At 55.8% G+C, this 24,254-nt stretch overlaps 1 protein-coding gene across 2 annotated transcripts in view; it reads right to left on the bottom strand.

Annotated features, from left to right (window-relative positions):
* Positions 1-239: 239 nt before the first annotated feature.
* ITPKB (inositol-trisphosphate 3-kinase B) overlaps positions 240-24,254 on the bottom strand; it is a 107,533-nt gene continuing 83,518 nt past the window's right edge. The window contains exons 3-8 of one of the 2 annotated variants that reach the window (XM_003275105.3): positions 16,894-16,993; positions 15,390-15,603; positions 10,165-10,369; positions 7,758-7,859; positions 5,683-5,754; positions 240-2,525 (exon numbers count right to left, since the gene is read on the bottom strand). In XM_003275105.3, coding sequence (XP_003275153.2) covers positions 2,310-2,525; positions 5,683-5,754; positions 7,758-7,859; positions 10,165-10,369; positions 15,390-15,603; positions 16,894-16,993 — 909 coding nt within the window. In that variant the 3' untranslated portion in view covers positions 240-2,309. The remainder of the gene's footprint in view (positions 2,526-5,682; positions 5,755-7,757; positions 7,860-10,164; positions 10,370-15,389; positions 15,604-16,893; positions 16,994-24,254) is intronic. The other variant, XM_030812790.1, reaches the window with a different exon arrangement.

Below are 24,254 nucleotides of genomic sequence, written 5' to 3'. Positions count from 1 at the left end.
GGCACGGTCTTCCAGGCTGCCAGGGCACGGGTTCTGGGAGATTCCATTTCAGAATCCATCTATCCCACTGAGACAAAGGGAAGGGCCAGATGGCAGGGAAGCGGGCGGCAGAATGGCTTGAGAGACAGAGTAGGTGTGGAAGAGAACTAGTATGGTAAATACAAAAAAAGAAAAACAAAACAGAAAACAAAAACCCTAAGTAACAGAATAACCCTAAAATGATGCTATTTCATACTACTTTCACATATTTAATGTAACCCACAGCCAAGTATTGCCAATAAGAGGCCCCATGGGCATCCTTTAATAAGCACATTATTTGCATATTAGCACATTGTTTGCAAACAGCTGGTGTCTGCCTAAAGTGCTTGGAACATTTTGTTCTCTTAAACAGGTCCCCTGTAATTTTCGTTCATATCATGATTTGCTTTAGCAAACTTCTTTCACAGATGGAATGAGGATAACTTTTGGCCAGTCCAGTCATAGAATCTTTACGTCTGAATTAATGATGCCCCCTGCCCTGCAAACGGCTGAAGCACAGACCAGGGTCCCTTCTAGCCCAAAAGTCACTATAGCTCCAGAGGCCCAGAGTTGACTTTGGCTCCCAACGCCCCCGTCCTGCCTGCCTTCCAGATCACATGCTGCCACGAGGTCTCTCGTGCTCCACCGGGCGCATGTGTGACCTTTAGCAAGTCGGCCCACACAGGAGCCCACCACTGTTTCAAACAGGAGCCAGGAAGTTTAAGTGATTTCCTTTTTTAAAATCTGTACTTATACATCCTCATGTGTCCCACCCTCCACCCCCAGCAAGTGTCACTCACACTTCCAGCACAAAAGGGGAAATGTACATGTCCCGTGGGCAGGTTGACAGTTCCCCAGAGACCCCGGGATGGTGGGGTGGGCAGTGGTTCCTCCAGACCACTTGGTCCACAGTCTCCCTCTGTGTCCCTAGCTCCTGGACTCTCCCAGCTCCTCTACCTCTAACAGCAAAGGAGTGGGTGGCAAGCCCCAAGGAGCCTGGGGCACAGAGCTGGGGGTTTTGTTCTTAAGAAGTCATGCAAATTTTACATTCCCTTCCGTAACAGACTCACTGGCTTTCAGTTAAAATTGGGCTTAAATAGGTTCTCCACGAATCTTCAAACGCAGAGACTTCAGGAAGAGGTGCCTGGAGCATGCCCTGGCATCCACCACATACCCTGCAAGATACCCACACTACACTGGAGAAGCAGGAATCTAAGCCCTCCAGGCGGTAAGGCTTATTTCAGAGGCAATAACAAATCAGGCCAGGAGGCCACCACTGCTCTCTGGAAGCCAGAAGCCTGCCTTCTTTCTGCCTGGCGCAGACCTGAGCTCCTTCCCTATTTCTATATCTGCAAGGGACTCTGGGCCCCATGGCAGGAGCCCATGTATGCAGGCAGGGTTGACCAACTAGCACCAGGTAGGTGAGGGTCAAGAAAAACGTGTTCCTCCCTGGGGCCAGGGCCCAGAGCCTCTATAGGTCCCATCTTCCCCTGGTAGCACCCTTGGAGCACAGCATGGCAGAGTGTGCCTTCTGAACTCATGGGTTGCAATTCCAAATGGCACAGCTTCTGCTCGCCTCTTCTGGGAAGGCCTAGATCAGAGAACACAGCCAAGCTGGCTTTGGCCTTCTCCTGGCTCCTGGGTCTGGCCTGGAGCCAGCAGGTTTCCATACCAGATGGATGGGGGACCTTGCCTGAGCAGCCCTGGAGAGGCCACCAGGGCATCCCTGAGGCTGCTAATAGGAAGACACTTTGCTCACAGTCAACATGTGGTTCCCCGATGGTTTTGTGCCCCAACTACCAGAAAGCCCTGCTCCTAGCCAGGCACTAGGAACCCGGCCGGCCCCCTGGGCTCTCCGGTGAGGAGACCCTGGCAGTAACAAGGCTGTGCTTGGCAGCACTCTAACAGCACTGGCCGCCAGGGGGCAGCAGGCCTCCGCAGGTGGTCGGTCCAGGCTGGCGCTTCCTAGGGGGCTCCCAGAGGCAGGGCTCATCTGGTAGGGTCCCCTCAGCAGCCAGGGACCCCCTCCAGCTCTACACCTGACCCACCTCTCGGACTGGGCATTTCTCTTCTAGTAGGTGACCCTCTCTACAAAGAGCAGTGCAACACCACCTCCAAGCCCCGAAGTTAGGAAAATGACTAGAAACTCTCATCTCCTCTTCTACAAAGTGTCTTGTAGTGCAGTTCGGGAGGGTCAGTCAGGTGTAAGTGAAGGAAAAGTTAGGAACGAGAAAGGAAGCACAGGAGGAGGAAAGGAGGCCCAGGCGGGGGCCAGGGAGGGCGTGGGAAGCTCAGGCGAGTGGGGCGTCCTGGGACATTTCAGTCAGGATGTCGATGAGGTTATTTAGCCCCGAGAGGTAGCCATCCTCCCGGTTCCCCTCCTGCCAGGGGACGTCATGCTGCAGGGTCTGGCCCTCAGGCAGGGGTGTGGTTTTCCCAAAGTCGATCATCCACACTTTGGCCTGTTCCTTCTTGTCGTGGATGAAGAGGAGGGAGCTGCCAATGACCTGAGGGGAACAGGGGGGTGAGGGGTGAGCTGAAGCCCCGGCCTCGCCCTCCCCACTGCGGACTGGGGCCTGGGTGACCAGGTGGGGAGGCTCGCTCAAGCCGGGCAGTCCGGCACCTGCAATTCCAATCCCCATTTTCAGCCAGGCAGCAGAGCCGGCCAAGAATGGCCATGCCTGGGTAGAGAGCATTGGGTTCCAGGGTCAGCGACCACCCTTCTGTGTGGGCAGCAGCAGGCACCCCTTCACCCCCTGCACACTTTCCACTCCCCTCCCTCTTTCTTTCCTTCCTTCCTTCCTGCCTTCCTTCTTTTCCTTCCTTCCTTCTTTTCCTTCCTTCCTTTTTCCTTCTTTCCTTCTTTTCCTTCCTTCCTTCTTTTCCTTCTTTTCCTTCCTTCCTTCTTTTCCTTCTTTCCTTCCTTCCTTCCTCCCTTCCCCCTCCCTCCCTCCCTCCCTCCCTCCCTCCCTCCTTCCTTCCTTCCTTCCTTCCTTCCTTCCTGACAGGGTCTTACTCTGTCCCCCCAGCTGGGGTGCAGTGGTGCAACCTCAGCTTACTGTAGCCTTGATCTCCTGGGCTCGAGCGATCCTCCCACCACAGCCTCCCGAGTAGTTGGGACTACAGGCATGCACCACCATGCCCGGCTAACTTTTTGTTTTTTTATTTTTGTAGAGACAGGGTTTCACTATGTTACCCAGGCTGGTCCCAAACTCCTAAGCTCAAGCCATTCTCCTGCCTCAGCCTTGGAAAGTGCTGAGATTACAGGCATGAATCACTGCACCTGGGCAAACTTTCCACTCTTTCTAGACCACAACCAAACCTGGGGCCTCGCCCTTCCGCCTCCTAGAACCTGACTCCTCCCGAACACTCTGGAGGGAATCGGAGTGAAAGGGAAGGTGCCCAGGAGAGTCCAAACTCTCCCAGGGTGGGGGTGGAAAAGAACCCATTTCAAATGCACACAGCACCCCCACCCCAGCAGCACAATCCCCTGAAGATTCAGGGTGGACAGACCCTATAGGGCCTTCCCAGCCTGGCCCAGGGACAGTGGGCACCAAAGAGCCTGCCCCCCCCCAGGTGAGCTCAGAGCCTCTGCATGGGAGCGAGGTGCTTTCCCAAATATGGCCACACATACCCCTGCATCACCTCAGTGGGGCCAGAGGAAGGCCGGGGGCACAGAAAGGGCTGAGGTGACATTCCAGCTTCCAGCAGTGCAGGGCAGGTGGGGCCCCTGGCGAGGCTGAGCCCAAAAAAGGGGCTTCCTCTTCCCAGGTGGAAAACAATAGACCCGAGCTGATTTGGCCTCTTTCTAGACCTTAAGTGAGACTCCAAAAAGTGTAGAACAAAATGCTTTTCCACGCAACAAAAGCAGAAGTGTTGAAGAAGGGTGGGAATGACTTTGAGACAGAGCTCTGTGGCCTGAAGTCCTCCCAGGCTCGGCCCCTGGGGTCAGGCAGCCAGGCAGCACCCCCATCCTCCAGAGACGCAGCTGGGGCAAAGGGGGCTCTGGCAGGTGGCACGAGGATGCTTCATCAAGTGGAAAGGAGAGGCCACAGGAGGAGCTGAGGGTCTGGGGGATGAGGAGAGCAAAGAACATTCTGAGAAGGACCGAACTCCCTGCTAGGGGCACAGCAAAGCCTGAGTCTCCTCTCTGGGTGTGCCACCCCCTCCTCACAGCCATCCTCTCCAGGTGCCTCGCAGGGAATGACATCCAGGAGCAAGGTAGACCATCTGCCTGAGGAGGCCTAGTGGTGTAGTTTGCAGAAAGATGCACCGCCCTGCTGGTGCCCCAGGGCTGACCCTATGAGTTCCTCCTGCTGGCTCCGCAGCCTTCTCCGTGGGCATAGGCTGAGGCTGAGGCCACCTCCATATAAGACCCCACACAAGAGGGCCTCCATAAGAGAGTCCCTACGAGAGGGGCTGCTTTCCTGAACCATCTACGCAGCTGCAGAGAGCCACAGGATCCCACTTCACACCCACCCACCCATGGGATTAGCCGGCCCCAGGACTGCAGCTGTGTGTGTGTGTGTGTGTGTGTGTGTGACTGGTAAAGGCATGCATGTTTGTGTATGAGTGGGTGTGCACACAAAAATGTGTGTGGATATATGAATACATGTGTATGTTTGTATATGTATGACTTGTGTTAATGTGTTGTATGAATGTGTGTGCATGCATGTGATCGTGATTTGCATGTGTGTGAATGTCTGATTTGTGAATGTGTGTGCATGTAGGATTTTGTTTTTTTTTTTTTTTTTTTTTTTTTTTTTTTTTTTTTTTTTTTTTTTTTTTTTTTTTTTTTTTTTTTTTTTTTTTTTTTTTTTTTTTTTTTTTTTTTTTTTTTTTTTTTTTTTTTTTTTTTTTTGAATGTGTGTGCATGTAGGATTTGAGTGTGATCTGTGAATGTGTGTGCATGTAGGGTTTATGAGTGTGATCTGTGAATGTGTGTGCATGTAGATTTATGTGTTTTTTTTTTTTTTTTTTTTTTTTTTTTTTTTTTTTTTTTTTTTTTTATGAGTGTCATCTGTGAATGTGTGTGGTATAGGATTGATGAGTGTGGGATCTGTGAATGTGTGTGTGAATGTGTCATATGGCTGGGGACCTGGACTCCCCATGTCAGGGTTTCATACCCCTCCAGGGAACCTGCCAACACCTCCCAGAGCCTCTCTCAGGTGTCTCAGTTCCCCACCTGCTGCCTGCTGCCCCTGCCAACCAACGTATGCAAAGTTGGGAGGTTCCAGCCCTGCCCGAGAGTGGCACCTGAAGACCTGCCTGCCCTCCTCAGGGTCTCATCTGAAGATGTAGGTGGTGGTCAGGGGGTGCCCGGCTACTCTAGCAGCTCAGAGAGCTTCTGCCCTGAGACCACAGGGTGTGTGGGATAGAAGTCCTGCCACGGCTGCCCAGAATGGACAAGACTCTGGAGCTGGAAGGACAAGGGAGGAGAAAGGGGGCAATAGCCAGGGGTCTCAGGCAGGACAGCCCGTGTGGTCACCCCCAGGGAGCATTAAGACGCAGCTCCCCTGTGCAGCGAGGGGCTGGTCCCTGATGGCCTGCCTCTGGCTGCACCACCCTGAAAATGCCCGATGCCCCAGGCTTCTGGAAGGAGAAGGAGAAGGCCTGTCGGCACGCACAGCATTCTGCTCAAGAGGGCAAAAGCCCAGTATCTACCTCGTGGCACTTGAAGAAGGGAGAAACTTCTAGAGTGGTTCGAATGGCCTTCAGCCGGTCCCGATAGGCGATCTGGGAATAGAAAGAGGACCAGATTTTTAAACACTGCATGGGGAAGGGGTGGATTTTAGCCCATTTAGCTCATTAGAGTCACAGACTGTAGAAATGGCAGTGACCTTACACCCTGATCACTTATTCCAATCTCCTTATCTACAAATGAAGAAACTGCAGCCTAGAGGAGGGGTTGCAGCTGGGCTCCGCTCCTGCCCTTTCTCCCACCACCCTTTCTCCAGGAGCAGGCGGTGCCAGGAAGGGCAGTATCAGAACACCCATGCGGCCTCTAGTGGTTCCTCCCGTGAGTGTGCTTTACACCCTGAATGCCGGACATCTAGAGGCAGCTTCCTGTGAGCAGGGCTGCTGTGGCGTCTTTCTCAGCATAAATGTCAGGACCTTTGACTTTTGAAAGGACAGGGTAAGAGAGAGAACCACAAATAACTCTCCCAGTGCCCTCTCCATGGAGCCCTATAAACTCGTGTCAAGCTTTGCTGGCCTTGGGGGTGCCCCATCTTCCCCAGAAGCCAGCTCTGTTGGTCTCACCCCCGGGCTGCCTTGGGAAGCCCGTCATACACAGGTACACAGAGTTCCTCAATGCCTGCTAGAAAGCAGTGACAGCTGGCAGGGCCAGCCAAGCAGCCCCCTGGAGTGTTCAGCACCAGGAACAAACCCCAGGCATATGAGGCATGTTCCATGGTGGCCACTGCTTAGGGGCTGAGATCCTCCCCTGCAGGGGACTCAGGAATTGGAGGACTTGGGCTACGAAACAGTCAGGCGTATTCCCCCTGCCTGCAGCCTCAGAGCTTGCCAAGAGCCAAGGGAAGCCTCCCCAGCTGGAAAAGGAAGATTTCCCAGTTCCAGCTGGTACTGAGTCTCCTTGGAGAAAGGGCTGCCTGGTCCGCCCCTACTTGCTCTGCAGCTGCTGTGGACTGTTCAGAAGGTGCCATTCACAGGGGCTCCAGGGCCCGTGTCCCAGATGTGCCTGGATCTCTGACTGTCCCAGGGAGCCGTGCACTTGGGGCACAGTGGCACAATTATTCCCTGACTCAGTTGGAAGGGTCAGTGCTCTGGTCCCAGTGGGCAGAGCATCTATCCAGTCTGCGGAGCCGCTGCGGCAGCAACACATAAGACAGAACTTTGTCATGAACTTGTACAACCCACGCTCCCGGACTCGGAGACAGCTCACCAGCTCTCGCTGGCAGGGGGCAGTGTGACCTCGGGCACACAAGATGGGGACAAGCAGGTCTACCCACAGCAGGTCTGCTGTGAAGATTTGCTGCACGCTTGGCATGACACCTGGCAGGCGGTGGGCACTGTTCTCTCTCTCAGGGCATGGGAAATGCTCTCCGGAGCTATGGGGCCAATAGCTAAGGGAGAGTCAGTGAGTGTAAGCCAAGCTTCCCCGCCTACCTGCCGCATGCCAGAGACAAGCACATCACCTTCCTCTTCACTTTCCAAGCAGAAGCCTGGGGCCAGGATGGATCCAAACCTTCCTGGGTACTAACTTCAGTGCCCTTGACTTTTTTTTTTTTTTTTTTTGCGACAGAGTTTCACTCTTGTTGCCCAGGCTGAAGTGCAATGGCAAAATCTCAGCTCACTGCAACCTCTGCCTCCTGGGTTCAAGCGATTCTCCTGCCTCAGCATCCCAAGTAGCTGGAATTACAGGCATGCGCCACCATGTCCGGCTAATTTTTGTGTTTTTAGTATAGACGGAGTTTCACCATGTTGGCCAGGCTGGTCTCGAACTTCTGACCTCAGGTGATCTGCCTGCCCTGGCCTCCCAAAGTACTGGGATTACAGGCGTGAGCCACTGTGCCCGGCGTGCCTTTGACTTTTGAAAGGGCAGAGTGAGAGAGCCACAAAAGTCTCTGCCAGTGGCCTCTCTACAGAGCCCTACAAACTCGGGGTGGGGTGTGCTGTCCCTGGGAATGCCTTGTCCTCCCCATAGGCACCTCCAGAGTAGACACAGTTGTCCCTTCCTGGCTGGCTGGAGAGACCCTCTCTGGAGGTGCCAGACTCACCAGGATGTTACGGTTTCCTTTAGTGAACTCTCTGAAGGCCTCAGTGACCTGCTCCCTCGTTTTGGTCTTCTTGAAGTCCCGGTTCACGGTGCCATCTTCTTTCTGAGAAAGAGAACAGCCCACCCAGGAGGGGGTCAGCAGGGACCCTCGGGCAGAGACTGTTCTCACCCACCCAACACCACAGAGCAGGTGAGCCCCATCTGGACCTGGGGCAGGGCCAGTGGAAGCACCCAGGTGTCCACATATGGCGCATGGAGGTGGTGTGCACAGCAGAGGGGAGCCTGCCCTGCGCCCAGACACGGGAGAATGCAGAGGGTGGCGCTGACATCCCCAGACGAGTGAACAGTGGTAGGAAAGGCCCGGAGGTGTGAAGGGCATCTGGGCCGAGGATAGAGGAGCATGGCCCGGGGCTGGCCCGTCCTGAGTGCAACAGCAGGGCCAAGAGAGAGGGTCGGCCTCGACTTCCCACTCAGGGGCCTGGGCCCGGTGCCCAGAGGTTTCCTGCCCGCCAGAGGCACCTCCCCTCAGCACAGGCAGGAGAGACTTTCTCCCGCCCTGAGCTCAGCTTGACTTCCTTTATAATCTACCATTTCTTCTTTCAGGTTTTCTGAAAGCCAGGATCCAATACAGCCCTGCCCATCTCTGCTCCCTCGCCCACCCCACTCGCATCTTCTTGGCCCCAGCACTATCTCTGTTCAGGCTGTCCTGGGCCCTCATGTGGGGCTTTGCTGACCTATGAGGAAATCTGTTCTTTAGATTTCCTCTAAATCAAAGGGAATGCTCCGCCAGGAGTACCAACAGTGGGCCGTGTCTGCCCTCAGGCTGGAGATTACTTCAGCTGTGTCCTCACTGTGGCTGCCTTTGACAGGACTGGCAGGACCTGGGGCCGAGGGAGCAGCCCTGGGTGCAAGGGGGGCCGAAAGCCGGGGGCAGTGGGCAGCGCACCCCAGGCAGAGCCTCTTGGCTAAGGGCGGGGCAGGCAGGTGATGGTGAAGACAGCTGGCTTCTCTCTGAGTGGGAAGACAGGCTGTCGGCTGTTCTGACGGCTGGACAATAGACAGACCAGGAGCACATCCTGCTTGAGAGGGAGAGGTGAGGGGAAAGTGGATTGTTTCGAACAAATAAAGAAAGGAAAGTGAGTGTTAAGGAGAAGGTGGAGGGGTACAGAATTTGCATCCAGTCTCAGAGCTGGTTGCAAAAAAGAGGGAAGGGCTGGTTTCAAAAGACAAAGAAGGGGGCAAATGCCTTTCTCAGCCCAGAGCTCGCAAAGCAGCTGTCCCAGGGGAAGGTAAAAACTTCCCCCACATGCCACCGTGGGCAGCGAGCCACTGACAGCTGCGGAAGCTACGTCTAAATGCCATCTGAAAGGAGGCTGAGGGGAACCTCCCAGCAGGATGATCGGCTGCCCAACCCGGACTCCAGGCTGGACACTGGAGATGATGCAGACCATCACTGGTCAGAGAATGGGAGACCCGACAACCCCACAGAGACCGCCATCTGCTCGAGAGGGACAGCTTCTGAGACCCTGAGGGGCCGGCACCCCAAAGCCCGGCTCTTGCGAATTTAACAGCAAGGGTGGACACAGGGGCCCAGGGACAGGGAGATCAATCCAGACAGCACCAGTGATCAATACAGACAGTCATCAATCCAGACAGTGCCAGTTCCCCAATTTATTCTGGGGACAGTAAATCAACATTTGAACATAATCATGTATAGGAAGCTTCTGTGTGCCCATAGCCAGAGCTAAGAGCTTTTCTGCCAGATGCACATAGGTACAAAGGGATAGAAGGGAAAGAGCCATCATTTTGTAACCACAAACACAAAGTAAATATATTAATTAGGGGAAAATTACATTCACTCATAAAGTTTGTCATGTTGTTTCTTGGGGGCTTATGTTTCTATTTCTGTTCCAATAAATATTTTGAAATTTCAAAAAAAAAAAAAAGAAGAAGAAGATGGAAGAGCAAAGAGGAGAGAATGCAGTTTCTGAGGGACCCTGGCTCCAACATCAAAGGCGGTCAGCACGCTCCTCCCTTCCCCGAATTGTCTGCCAGTCCCGGTTTGAGGCCACGGCAGAATGAACCAGCTCCCCCACAGGCATCCCGCAGGCGGCTCTCGCCTGGTTCTCGGTGCCAGGCACCGTCTGGGCTAAATGGAGAGTCCTCGGTAGAGGGCTGACAGCTGGGCAGGGCTAGAAGCCACTCTGCTCTGAGGCCTGAGCCCCTACACAGCCATCCCGCCTGAGGAATACGCTGATGTCTCCAAATGTCTGGCCGTGGGGCGGGCCACCCACACTCTGAGCCTGTGCCTGGAGAAGCTTACAACTTCCAAAGGGCCCTAAGAGAAGCCAAGCCCCCCGAGGTGGGCACGGGTGGGGCCCAAGGCTGCCCTCACTCGCCGGCCTCACCTTGATTCCTTCGATCCTGAACCCCAGGGTGGCCGTGGAGCTGATGGTCTCCCGCCACTGCATGTACCGCGGCTTGGTCACAGCCCGCTGTGCTTTCTCCTCCTCGGTGGGGGCCTCGGGGTCCACCTCGATCATCTTCTGGTACATGTCCTTCCGCAGGCTGGGCTTCTTCCGGGCCTTCGTGAGCTCCTCCTCCAGGTAGGTCCTACGTGGGAGGGAAGGCGACATGAGGGCCGCGGCCTGGGGCAGGGCTCACCAGCAGCTCCTTTCCCGCCTGGTGGATGAAGGTTTGGGGCGTGTGTTGCCCGACAGCCGCAGTCAGCTCAGCGCCCTGAGTCAAGACACGTCTTTCTGAGGGGGCAGCGGACTCTGTTCCAGCTGGTACTGGCTCTAATTTTTTTTGTTCTTTTTTTTAGACAATTTTTTTAGTAGATAAGGGAGTCTCGCTATGTTGCCCCGGCTGGTCTCAAACTTCTAGCCTCAAGTGATCCTCCCACCTTGGCCTCCCAAAGTGCTGGGATTACAGGTGTGCACCACCACCCAGCCTGGGGTTGGCTCTTGAACCAGGAGAAAAGGGGCAGCCTCACTGAATCGGACAGCCTTCACTTTCACTCCAAGCCCATCGGCTGGCCTCACAAAGCCCAAGGAGCTCCTCCGGGAGACCCCACAGGAACCAGCAGAAGAAGGAAGACGGAGGCAGAGCAGCAGCGGGGGTCGGGGGTGGCTTGTCCTGATCCTGCTGCTACGGTGGAGTTGAGAGAGGGGACTGGGGGCAGGTTCTACTCAGGGCCCCACTGTATCCCCTTGGCTGCCTCGGCCCTTCCATAAAGCGAGGGCTTCCAAAGCCAGAACCTGTCCTGGTGGGAGAAGTCGTCTGTCCTCAAGCCCCATCTCTGCTGCTCTCAGGCAGCCTGAAGGCTGAGCCTGCCCATAAGTGTCTCTGGCTCTTTCCAAAGAGGGGAAATCTTCTGGAGCACAAGTTCAGGTCAGAAGGTGGCCTCGGAAGGGGTCCCAGTGTGGATGGAGAAGTCCGTATTGTGGGGGAAAGGCAGGGGGCTCTCTCAGCCTCTGCTCATCCCAGAGACATGCCTGGCGCACCCACCCCATCGACACCAGGCCTCCTCATAGGTGAGCCCCCAGCCCAAAAAGCCTGAGAAAATGCTTCCAACTCAACTGCCTCATGGCCCTGGCCTCCACACGAGCAGCTCCAGCTGAACTGGCGGGGACTACCTAGACGCTGGGGAAGGTAACAGGGGCAGGGACAGCAGAGCACTTGAGCAGCCGGGGGCTGAATCGCTGGCCTTGAGCTGCCAGGACACACCACCTCCCCCAGCACACACCTCTGCGCTTCTGCCTTCTCCAGAGCAGAGGTTGGGTGAGTCATCCCACCCCCGCTCCCCTGCTCTCCTTTTAGAGCCCCAGTCTCCCTACACAACAGGCTCAGAGGCTGCCCACAGCCCTTGAGGAGGCAGAAATCAGCAGTGTCAGTTGCAGGATGGGGAAGTTTTCTCCCCTTTGCTCTGTGTGGGTGGGAGCTGCCCACACAGGCCCCGCCCACCTGCCCTCCACCTGGCCCTCCACTCTTCCCGCATCTGTCTCCCAGGCCTTGTTCCAACGCTGCCCACCAACTTCTCCAAGTTGCTGGTTTGGGACCCAGAACAGACTAAACAAAAACTACAGCATCTTAAAAATGACAGGCTTTAGAAACCACTGTATTAATTGAAATTTGCACGGAAAGAAAAGGGAAGAAAAAAACAAATCCTTTGGATGTGAACTTAGGCCTGGCTGGTTAGGACCTTCCAGGAGGTGATGAGGGCTGGAGGGGGAAATCAGTGGCTTTGGGTTGGGCCCTTGCATGCACACACACCCATGTGCGCACATACACACACACGTGCTCATGCACACACATGCACATACACGCGGACTCCTGTGCACCACTGCACACACACAGGTGCACCCATGCAGGACACACACAGAGCATACCCCTCACACGCAGAGCCAGGTCAGTGGTGACGGGGGCGCTGAAGCAGGGGCTGCCTGTGCATCTGTGTGTGTACCGCGTAGAAAAGGGGCAGCCAGGCTGGGGGAAGGACGACTCCTGAGGGTGCTGTAGGGGCCCGCATGGTAGGTGGCTGCACTTCTGCAAAGAGCTCTCAGCACCTCCTTAAACAGGAAGCAGACCTCAATGTGAAATCCCTTTTCACATGGCCTTTCTCCAAAAAGGGCCCCCGTAGCTCAAAGCAGGCAGTCACTCACTGCCCAGGAGAGGAAAGGGGCTGGGGGGAGATGCCCACAGGGGGGTGCCAGCTGGATGGTGGGGCGGGAGACCCACAGGAAGGTGAGGCTCAGCCCCCTCCCCACACTCCCCTGCCTGCCCAAGACAAAGTCGAAGCTCCAAGCCATGCAGGGAAGCAGAGACCTGCTCGCCCACTCACGGGACGCTGAGGGAGGAGGGGACTCGAGACCAGGTGGAGGAAGTGCTCCTTTGAGACAGGCCAGCCCAGGGATCCAACAGGTGGCAGACCAAAGCCACCTAGAGCTCCTAGGTGCTAGGGACGGGCTCTCACCTGCACTCCCCAGGCCGCTGGTCCCGATGTCAGGAAGACAGTGTTGACTCTCCAGGACAAGTCACAAACCTCAGAGCATGCCCCAGAGCCACTGAGCACGTCGGTGGGAGCCAGAGTCCCAAGAAGCCCCGAGGTGCAGACACCACCAGCAACTGCATCACATTCTCCTTAGTGCCACCCCTCTGCCCCCACCATGCCCAGCACTGTTTGGTGACCAGCCCTTCCCTTTCTCTGTGACATGTCTCAAACCCTCTTGCCCTGGGACTCAGCATGTGTGGTAACCCTGGGCTCCAGCCTCCTCACCCTGTCACGGAAAGGCCACATTCCGGAGGTGACCATGAGCAGCCAGTCTTGGGAGAGGCTCTGCAGCCAAGGGTTCTGGATGAACGCATTTGGGGGAAGGCACAGTCCACGGCCCAGATGGAACTAGCCCGGCATCCCAGGGAAATGCCATGGAAGCTGGGTCCCACACAGCCCCCTTGGGAAGGGCTGGGCTGCAGCTGGGGGCTTGATTTGCAGTCAAGCAAGCCTGGTGCAGAACTGCACCAAGTTGCTGCCTGGCTGGGTGGCCTAATGAGTCACTGAACCTCCTGGTGACAGAACCTTCCTGCTTACACTGGAACATGACCCATTTCCCAGAATGGCGGTGAGAACGCAATGGGATAAATAATGGAAGCATCTAGCGCAGCCCTTGGAACAAGAAGGGTCCTTAGGATTTGTGTGCAGGAAAGATCAGGCTGGGTGCACCCTGCTTCTGGGGAGACCTTCCTCTTCCCCTCCACACATACTCCTCTCTCATCCTATTCCCTCTGCCTGCCAAGATAGGTTACATGGGTAACAGCCACGGTCACTCTAGATCTCTCCTGAGCGCGCTAGGGTGCCATCAGAAGCTGCGGAAGTCAAGCGGCTGGGTGGGGGCAGCCCTGGGGCAGGAAGCGGGGCTCCTGTCCCCAGCAGGAGCAGGCAGGTTCTGGGGCAGCCTGACTCTGTGCTTGGCTGGCTGTGTCCTTGGGACAGCCGACTTCCAGAAATGCCCAGCCAGTGTTCTTCACACAGGCCATACTTTTTTGGCCAGGTCTGAGTGGACACCAGTTGGATTATTCTCCATGCGGTTCTGCGAAGTCCTGCTGCTGTCTGGGTTGGAAGGAATGGCTGGGCCTCCCCTGAGAGGGCATATTCTGGTGCACCAGGGGATGCCATCCGGGGTCAGAAATCAGACTCGGGAAAGCAATGGCCTCGGGCTGGCTGGGGGCATGTTCTGTCTCCTCCCTGCCCTATCCCAGATCCCTGTGGGCTAAAGATAGTAAGGAACTTGGATGGTGGAAGGGAGGTGGCCAGGGATGGCACAAGAGCAAAGAGTGGGGACTGTGCTTCTCTATCCCCCATTCTTTCCCTGTGAGTGATGGTGAGAGAACACAACAGTCGGTGGCAGGGTCTGATTTTAGGACAGAACTCCCAGGAGGAGAGAGAAGGAAGGAGAGAAACGCTGGCTGGCTTAGCCCACTTCTCTCCTGGCCTGGGTCTCTGTCTCTCTCTCTCTCTCACACACATACCCCTTTCTCAATCTGCTCTTATGAGAAATAATCCGGTTAAACCAGTCACAGTGGACACAGCCTTCTGCTCTGAGCTCTGAGTCTCTGTGCCTGGCCTCCCAGACAGCCCTGCAAGGTAGCATGGAGGGGCCTGGCATCTGGCCGTCCAGCCCGGGTGCTGCAGCCAGGGCCAGGCCCACAGCATGAGCACCGCAAGCTGGACACCATGGGGGCCAACAGCCTTAGGGAGGTTCACCAAACCTGCACAGGGGAGAAGGAGCCGTACTGTGGATGTCTCAGGGTGGAAGGGCCGCAGTTTGAGAGGTAGTGAGAAAACCCGGCTGCCTAAAACTGAGCCCCAAGATCACGGCAGCGGGCCTCAGGCATCCCCGTCTGCTCTCTGCCCTGCCTCCTCAAGCCCCCTCTTCCTTTCTCCTCTTCCCTGGAGTCCTCTCCAGGCTTATCCCCTGGGCAGGTGTCAGGGTGAGCCTGAGCCCCTGTCAGGAACCTGGGGGTGGGAGCCAGTTCTGCACACAGGCCCAATGATTGCTCCGGGCTCACCTCGGGCCCTGCGGTGCCCTGCCATGTGGGTTTCTTGAGTTCCGTCAGGGGCTTCCTCCTCCTCTTAGGCAGATACAGGTCTTTTTTGGTAAACCAGCATGTTCTACTAGCCACTGTCTCTTCCCACTCACCAGGGCTGGGGAAATGGAAAGACCTAGATTCCCATCTCCCCTGCAGCTCACACAGCAGGAAGTCACCATCCTGCGACCTCCCTACCTGGTGCTCCCCGCACCCCCAGCAATCCCACCTGAACCAAGGGCAGCTCTCTCTTCCTTCTCTCTAGGGTGACTCAGAACCCAGCCGCTGCCCATTTTCTGGTTCTGCCAGCCCCTGGCTTCTGCTCACTGGAGAAGGAAAGGGGCCATCATGGGCAAAGCCCAGGTCCTGGAACCCTCTGCACATAATGGGAGATGCCTGGGGAAGGGGAGGCTCTAATTGGTCCAACAGCCTCCTCAGCCTGCCCTTCCACCTGTGAGGCCTCCTGGAAGCCCTGAGTGCCGCGCTGTGCACCTGCCATGTGGCTTGCACTGAGGCAGGCATGTGGGCTGCGAGAAGCCTGGCTCACCTGATTCCCATCTTGCAGTCCATCACACAGGGCGAGTCAAAGTCGGCCAGCAGGTCGTCCATCTGGTTGTAGCGCTCCCCATCCTTCACCACATCCCCGTGGTAGGCAGGTACGAAGGGCCTCAGCACATCCACCATCAGCCGGTCCAGGCAGCGCTGCTCTGACTCACAGTGCTTCTTCAGGATCCTGCCATTGGCAGCTGCCTTGAAACTCCCTGCAGAGCAAGTGTAGAAGGTTCTTGGTCCCCGGCTGCAGGTAGTTGGCAGAGGCACCATCCCTGCCACAAGGCCTGGGCCTCCCTGGGGATGGCTAAGCCTGGGGCTGAAGGTGTGCCTATCTCCCTGCTGTGGACTGAGCACCTTAAGGGCAGTGGGTTCAAGACCCAGTCCCCCACTCACTAACTGTAATCCTGGGCTGGTTCCCCAGCTTCCTTGACTCCAGACTCCTCCTCACCAGTGTTCCCTGCTGGAAGGGTACAGAGCTGGGTGAGAGACTGAGGTGCCATGACCCAGTCACTCCTTAGTGTTGCTATTTGCATCCTCACCTCCATCATCAGCCCTGCTTCTCGGCAACGAAGGTGTCTCCTGGCCTCAGCAGAGAAACCCTGATTGGACAGGATTCAGAGCCAAGGTGGGGAGATACAGCAGGCTGAGAAGTGGGGGGTCTAAGGCTCAGCCCACCTGGGCGGCACTTCTTCTGAGCCAGACCCAGTAAGTATGCACATAGGCTGTCCACCCATGTGCCTTGGGTTGGGCCAGTGTGGCCTAGGAGGTAAGCAAAATGCTGGACCCTGTGCTGGCCTGATAAGGACCCACAGGCTGGTGAAGTCATGAAGGCCAAGTCCACAGGCAGCCCCTGACATGTCTCCAGATGACAGTGCTTCCAGAGGGTCTTATGTGTGGGCTAGATGGCTCTGGGGCCTTGGCTCCAGATGTCCCTCCTCCCTAGCACTGCCTGGACTCAGCTCCTGGCCACCTTCCACCCAACACCGCACACCGCCCTGTGGTTATGGGGTGGCTTGGCTGCATCTTCCACCAGCTGCAGGCTCCCTCGGGGCAGAAACTACATCTGCATTAATGCCGCAACCCCCAGGACCATGGCAATTTGGGCACACGGTAGGTGCTCAATGAAGGGGTTAGCTTTGCCTCTTTGTCCAGGGTGACAAATGGCAGGTAAGCTATAAAGACTGATGGCTTCATCTGTCTTATTGAATACAATGGGAAGAGAGACAGAAAGAAAGAGACTGGAAGACACACAGATAAGAGCCAGAGACCGAGGGAGGGGAGGATGCGTGTTTTGGAGGAAGGGGGTGACACAGACTCCAGAGAGGTCAGTTGTCTATGGCATTTACAAGGCATTGGTAAGGCTGCAGCCTGCAAGTGTGGCTGCGATTTCAGACTGGAAAGTCTTGGAAGGAACTTGCTCTGGAGCTTTGATCCCCAGAATACAGCGTCCAGGGCACCTCCCCAGAGGTGCCGGGAAAGTCCGGGAGAGCTGTGTCTACCTGCATGTCCCGCCAGCTGGATCCAGGGGTACTTCTTCTTGAAGGACATGACAAAGGGAGACCAGTGCACCATGTTTTTTATTTTCCTCCATGATTTGCTCTAGAAACAAACAAACAAAAAGCTCTACATTAGAAAGACAACCACTAATTTCTGGTTAGGACAAATTCGAAGCAAAGGCCCTCATTGCCTGTGGCCACAAGATGGGAAGGGCCCTTGGCGGGCTCTGAGGACCTTGCCACCACCATCACCAATGCGGCACATGGTGGGAGGTGGCTTTACCCCATTGAACAAACAGCCTGAGCAAAATGCTCAGGGGAACTCCCCTCGTCCCAAGAACAACGACCCCTCCAAGGAAGGCTGGAGAGGACACGACCACCCAGCCGCACCATGTTAGTTCATATTCAATTCGTAGATGCGGAGGCAACAGAGGCACCTCTTGCCTGCGAGTGGTTTGAAGAGAGACTTCAAAGGAATTCCTCAGAACAGAACCTGCACCGATGGCTTCAGGTCACACAGGAGGGAGCAAGCCCACAGCTCTCTCCTCTGCACCGCACTCTGCCCTCTCAGGATGTTTCTCTGGTGAAAACAGCCAGGGCTGGGAGTGTGCATGTGTGTGTGCGTGCATGTGTGTGTGCGTGCATGTGTGTTTGGGGAGAGCAGGCCCTTTGGGCAGAAAGGAGAACTAAGATATATTGAGCATCTTCTTATTTTATTTTCTTAATGAACATGCAAGTCAATTCTTTCTATTTCCATCTGGTGGAGCCTGAGCCTCAGAGAGGTAAATGACGAAGCTGGGATTTAAACATTCATCTATACAACTACTTGAAAATAAATAAAATTCTTTTCTTCCCCAGCAAAAAACAAAAAAACAACAAAAAAACCCATATTTTTAGAAAAAATATCCTTAAGTGAACTTTAATAAGAACAGGCTGCGGAGATGAAGATCAAGTGTCCCCAAAATACACCCGTCCTCAGCGGGGCGATGAGAACCTGAATGAGAAGCATGGTGAGTTCCTGAGAAAGTGGATCCCGAACCAGCTAAACCAAGGAGAGCAGAAGCCATGAGGCTTGCAGAGGAGATGAGGGTGGTCCCCCTTGACAGGGGGACACGCTGAAGATGTGGTCCCCACTCCTTGCCCCGAAGCGCCCAGCTGCAGCCCCCAGGGGTCAGTGGCGGCTGCTGGGTCCCCAAGGTGAAGTCAAGGTGAAATCAGCCTCCTTTGTTTTTTCTCTTTGCTGAGACTCAGCCGCTTCTGTCATCAGGTTTTCAAGTTAAAATCTATTTAAGGAAAGGAATTCTTCCTTACTAAACCTGGTAATTTTTATCCCCATCCCAGAAACTCTCACCCCACCGCCAAGACCAATTCTATTCTTAAGAGAGGGCAGCACCCCATGAGGCCATGTGACAAAAGGGCCGAGGTTTTACTGACAAGGGTGTTTTTCCTAGATCCTTCTGATGGCGATCACCAAAGAAGGCTAAAGCCAGCAGAGGCATTTCTTATCTAAGCACACAGAAGGCTGCATAAACAATCAGGGCACACAATGCATGAGGGCAACAATGGAAAAACCTCATTATACAAGATGAGCCCAGCAGTGGCTCGTGGGGACGCCCCTGCTCAGGGGGAGCCATTACGGTGGGTCCAGGGGGAAAGTGCACAGCTGGTCACCACCTGTGGGCACATCCCCACAGCAGAGCTCAGAGAGGACAGGGGCTGACAGGCTTCGGGGGTGGTGTGGGAGTGGGGGAGCCCAGAGTGGTCTCAATCCAGGGCTCACCCTAACCCATGCCATGTCCCCATCAGGGGAGAACCCACATCGCACTGTTTCACAGTCCCTCTTGGGGCCTCAGTTGCCTGTGTCCGGTGAGGGACAGACAGCTGGCATACCAGGCTCCTTGGATGGATGGACACTCTAGGGCCCTGGAAAGTGACCTTCCCTCATCCCAACAGCAATGGCCCCTCCGAGGAAGACTAGAGAGGGCTACTCTCTCAGCAGCAGCGTGCCAGTTTATATTTTATGTATACAGGCGGAGGCAAATGAACACGCCTGGAGGAAGGGTCCCAGGACCCTAGAGGGCAGCTCACTGTGGAGAAGGAGGGAGCTTACGGAGGCTGCACCCACCAGAGACAGCTGGGGGCCAGACTCAATGGAGAGAAAGACTACAGCTGGCAGCAGGAGTGTGGGGACAAAGGCCCGGGGACTGGGACTGGGAGTGGTCGGGAACCAGACCTGCTATGGGCATGGGGGCTGCAAGCAGAAGGAGACAGGTGAGCAGGCGAGGCCTCGGGAGACCGTGGGGCGTTGAGGCAGGCCAACCTGGGCCCGAGTCCCGGCTCCCCTTTTCCTCCTCAATGACCGACCTTGAACAAGTTCTTAGTCCTCATTTGTAAAAAGAGTGACACATAGATTCCCATTCTCCCAGGAGATAAAGCTGTCAGGAGATGCGGGTACCGGGGTGTCTGTGGGAGGGTCTTTAGCCCTCTGTGTTCAAGGAGGAGACCCAGGTGTCTCTGAAGTTACTTCAAGAATGGTCAGTCCTGTGCTAGGCGGAGTTGCCGGCCTAGGTTCTGAACAATAAAGACCTCGGAGCCTGGGGCAGGGTCATGCCCACCCTGTTGGGGTGCAGCTCTCCAGAGACCCACAAGACACAGTGAGCAGGGGGCCTGTGACCCAGGAAGGTGAACAGATGCTGGGCGAGACAGTGTGGCTTAGCCTCTGCAAGGCCATTTGAAGCTAAGAAACTTCCAGTTCTTGGACCTCTCCCAGAGGCTAAAGACCAGGGGTCCAGAAAGGAGGAGGTGCTCCAGGGTGGGGGTCTTCTGACAGTTCAAGGGATCCACAAGCCTCTCACATCGCTGAGCTCTGACGAAACCAGGCACCTTTACCGCTTGGCTCCCCTCTGCCCACACCTCCTCCATTTCTTCACCATGAAAATAGGTCCCACGTGGCCAAGGCCCTGAGAGTCCCCCGATCCCAAGACTGCTCTGCCTGGATGAGGGCCGTGGAATATTCCACTTGTGAGAATGCCATGCACTTGCACTGGAGACCTCTTTTCTCTCTGCCAGTAGCAACACACAGGGTTTCCCCGTGGTTTTTAAATAGCAGCACCCAGGCAGTGCCTAATGTCACTGCCAAGCAGTAAACAGAAAAAGCCATTTCCAGGTCCAGGCTGGGGGAAGGAGGGCTGCAGGGTGACCACAACCACCCCAGCCCAGCCCCTAGGAGCAGAGATAAACTAAAGGATGGGAGGAGATTCCAGAGAATCAACGTCCTTGTAATGGTCAGGGAGACCACAGCATCCGCCTCAGGAACCAAATCCACTCCAGGCACACTCCACTTTCCGGGAGCGGACAGGCTAACAGCCCTCCCTCCGAGCACTGGCTGGAGGAAGCCCCAGTCCTCAGAAATGGACTCCAGGCCTCATCCCCCAGATAAGACAGGTAACAAGGCAAGAAAGGAGGACAACCCAGAAGACTCCCACCCAGAGGGGTTTATCCCGCGCCCCTCTGGCCCTCCCCTGTGGGAGATATTCAAGAGTGAGCTTTCCACAGCAGCCTCTGTCTCTTATCTGAAATCAGACCCGGTCCCAGGTCTCCAGCCTCTCAAGCCAAGCTCTAGGAAATACAAAAGTGGTCTTCAAATGCCTTGAACGTGGTGTGGCAAAGCGTACCCGGTCCCCTGCCCAGGGCAGAGCTGGCCACCTGCTCCTGCATCACCTCCCAGTCATCAGGGGAATCGAGACATCCCTTGTGGACCCCTCCCACAGTGCTCCCAAAGCTCCCTATGTGTGGCAGGTCCCTGCTGGCCTCCTGGGGCTGTGAGCCGCTCTTTGGCAGACCCAGGGCAGGTGGCCAGCTGACTGTGGCCAGCTCTGCTGTGACCCTTACTTCCTCACATGCAGATGTGGGGCTGGCCTAGCCAGTGGATGTGTTGTGTTTCTTCCTGAGCCGGCTGAGTAGTACTGTGCAGGGGGACTTGCTGCTGGCCAGCATTGCTTTTGTTATCTCTCGGGGAGATAGGAGGGCCCATTTCTGCAGACGTGCACCAGTACCATGGCACGGTGTGCGCACTCATATCTGTTACCATTTGTGGGGCTCTCGCTATGTGACAGGCCCTGGTTAGACAATTATGGCCTTGTTCCTATGTTCTAGTTAGGAGTATTTTCTCCATTTTACAGCTGAAAGAGTCTGAGACTCAGCAAGTTAATTCCCCCAAGTCATCCCATTCTATGCCCTGCCAGTAGGTACCATGCACATGGGGAGCCTCCAGCCAGTTCACCCACTTCCATGCCCATCAACGAGTGAGGGCCCACCTCCAAGTGCCCCTTCCAGTCTCGAGACAGCAGGATGAGGGGACAAGAGGCAGAAGACTGGACAGGAAGGACAAGATCAAGATTCCTCCAGGGCGGTTCCCCTGGACAGCCAGGGTGCCAGCCCACGGAAGTTTTCTGGCTGCTCCGTTAGCAGAGGAGCCCAGGGCCTCTGGTGCCCCTAAAGCTGGCCACTGAAACCCCAGATACATCCCTCTCTGGGGCTGCTCAGGTGCCACTTCCGGTGCAGCTGTCAGATGACACAAGGTTTAAGCTCTCCCACGTGTCAGATCAGAGCAGCCAGACACTTCTAGACTCTGGATGGAGTTCTGCACTTGTGATGTTCTTGGGGACACTTTGGTGGAAAGGAAAGCACCACGACGCAGGGGTGCCCCTGGGCAGGTAAAGGGCAGTGGAGTGGGCTGGAGACACACGGCTTTTACTTTGATTCTGGGCGGGATGGTTAAACCAACTGAAGACCAGGCATGATGTCTTTCAGATAACCCCCGGCCTCACAGGCTTGGATGCAAACCAGCTGGGGAACTCCCAAGGTGGCTGCACTCCTGGTTACACGAGCACTGGTCTGAGCTTTGCTTAGCTGCTCCTCTGCAGGCAGGGTGGGTAGTGCCTGCTGCTAACATTTGTCACCCCTGCCTGTTGCAACCTGGACCCTGCTCTGTAAGAGTCTCGTGCTGAACTCCAGAAGCACAGGGAAAGATGGAGCTTCAATTCACTCAGAGAAATGTGGAAAGAAAGGATCAGAAAACAGCCAGACCAGGGTGTGGGAGGGGTGGTGGTGAGGGGAGTGATTCTTTAAAACTCAGAGAGGCCTGGAGACCTCTGGTGTGGTTTTGTCCCCTGGCACCTGACTTGAAGGAGCTAAAATATTCAGAGAATGTGGAGAGAGATTTGTAGTGGGAGGGAAAAAATCTGACAACAAAACCCCAACCGTCTTTGTGCTGGAGGAGACAGGAAGTCAGAGGCAAAGGGAGCTTGAGGAGCCGGCAGACAGCAGCCGCATTCCCCTGCAACAGAGAGAAGCCTGCCCCAGCTCCTGATTCTGCTCCCCATGTCACCTGGGAGTAGGAAGCCCTCGCCTTGGGGAAGCTCAGGGCACGCCACATTTTGTCTCCCTTTTCCCAGAAGTTCCTGGTCTGAAGAGCAGATGGGAATCTACTCCCTGGGGGCCAAGGCCTACACAGAACGATCTCCTCCTGCTCAACACACAGAGCCATAAAACAGACCCAGGGTTCTGTGGCAGGGGGGTGTGGAGCCTTCCTGGGCAAGCAGTTCCTCCTCCCCACCTCCAGCCCATGCTTGGAGCTGCTCTAAGCCAGTGGGGCTGCCTGGGGAGGGTCTGATTCTGTGTGTTTTTCTGGATCAAGTTCCAACCCTCCCATGATGCTAACAGTTCCTGGGCAACGCAATCCTCCCCGGGTCCTTCCCATCAGTCATCCTCAGTCATGCTGTACGGAAACACTGCCTTCAACAAATCAGAGGGCAAACGGGCATAACCTCCAGGTCTAGCCTTTGTCGTTCGTAAGACAGGCAAAAAAGGACTGCTGGGTGCAGGGGAGGAGGAGGAAGGAGGAAGACGAAGAAGACAAGAAGAGTGAAGAGGGGGAGGAGGAAGAGGAGGGAGGAGGGAGGAAGAAGAGGAGAGAGAAGGGAGAGCAGGAGGAGGGTAGGAAGAGGAAAGAGGAGGAGGAAGAGGAGAGAGAAGAGGAGAGAAGGAAGAGGAGGAGGTGGGGAGGAGGGTAGGAGGAAGAGGAGGGGAGGAGGTGGGAGGAAGAGGAGGAGGAGGGAGGAAGAGGAGGTGGGGAGGAGCATAGCAAGAGGAGGAAGAGGGGAGGAGGAAGAGGGAGAAAGAGGAGGAGGGAGGAAGAGGAGGGAGGAAGAGGAGGAAGTGGGGAGAAGGAGGAGAGAAGAGGAGGAGGAGGGGAGGAAGCAGAGGGGAGGAGGAAGAGGAGGAAGAAGAGGGAGGAAGGAGAGGAAGGAGGGACCCAGGTCTACCCTACTCTAGGCTGTGGGGATGTGTGGGCCTCTGGCCACCCCACTTACAAAATGCTTTAGCTATCATCAGGATCATCTACATAACGTGCAAAATGAAAATGAGGGGCCCTTTGTCCAAAATTCAGTAAGAATGTCATGATGGGGAAAGCAGAGCTTCACCAAGCTCGGGGCCCTTCTCAGGCCCTGTGACTGCTCAGCCAGGAAATGGGCCCTGCCTCTTGGGGAGGAAATGGCCCCCATTAGGAGACAGCAGGTGACCCCAGGCCTGCAAGCCTCTGTGGCCTGCTCACGGCCAATGACCAGAGGCTCCTCAATCCTAGGGCAGGGGAGGGCTCAAGGCTGCAGTCACCCGTGGCTCTCTTTTCGGGGCTCAGAGAAGTCCCCTGGAAAGGCCTGGCAGGAGAGGTGAGGATGCAAGCAGACCTCAGCCTTCTGCATGTTCTTCAGAGTCTGGCCTTGCTTCCTGTCCCTGCAGTGCTGTCTGAGCCGGTCAGCGGCCACCTGCCCAGCCCAGCCTTCCCCACAGGAGGCCAAGCCACCCAGGGCCAGCACTGTCTGATCCTCAGCTCAGCCCACATGCCCCCTGGGGTCTGCTTCCTGTCTTCTTTCCAGCCACTTCCCGCCCCTCCAAACCAATGTTATATTTCTCAGTGCAATTTGGGATGGGTGGGAGAAGAAAGGGTTGTGACGCTGGGGGCAGACACTTGCATGTCGTGAGGACTGCAGGTCACTGGCAGCCCTGGTGACCCCCACCCCCATCCACACATGGCACCATCTGCAGCGCACCTGGGCTCATATTCTCTCAGGCCTGTGGAGTTCTGCAGGCAACTTCTTGCTCCACACACCTGTCCCCACACCACCTTAGGCCCGCAAGGGTGTCAGCTTCTGCTATTAGGGACTTTGCAGAAGAATGACTGGGGATGCTCAGGACTTAGCTCACTCCTGTGTGGATTTTAAAATGCAACCCAGATACCCTCTTCCCAGGAAGCCTTCCCGTTGCCCCTCCTGGGTGCTTCCAAAGAGCCCTGGGCATGCCTC

This window comes from Nomascus leucogenys, chromosome 5 (genome assembly GCF_006542625.1).
Source record: "Nomascus leucogenys isolate Asia chromosome 5, Asia_NLE_v1, whole genome shotgun sequence".
Lineage (NCBI taxonomy): Eukaryota > Metazoa > Chordata > Mammalia > Primates > Hylobatidae > Nomascus > Nomascus leucogenys.
The sequence above is the reverse complement of the archived record's forward strand: the minus strand, read 5'-3'. Positions and strand labels throughout refer to the sequence as shown.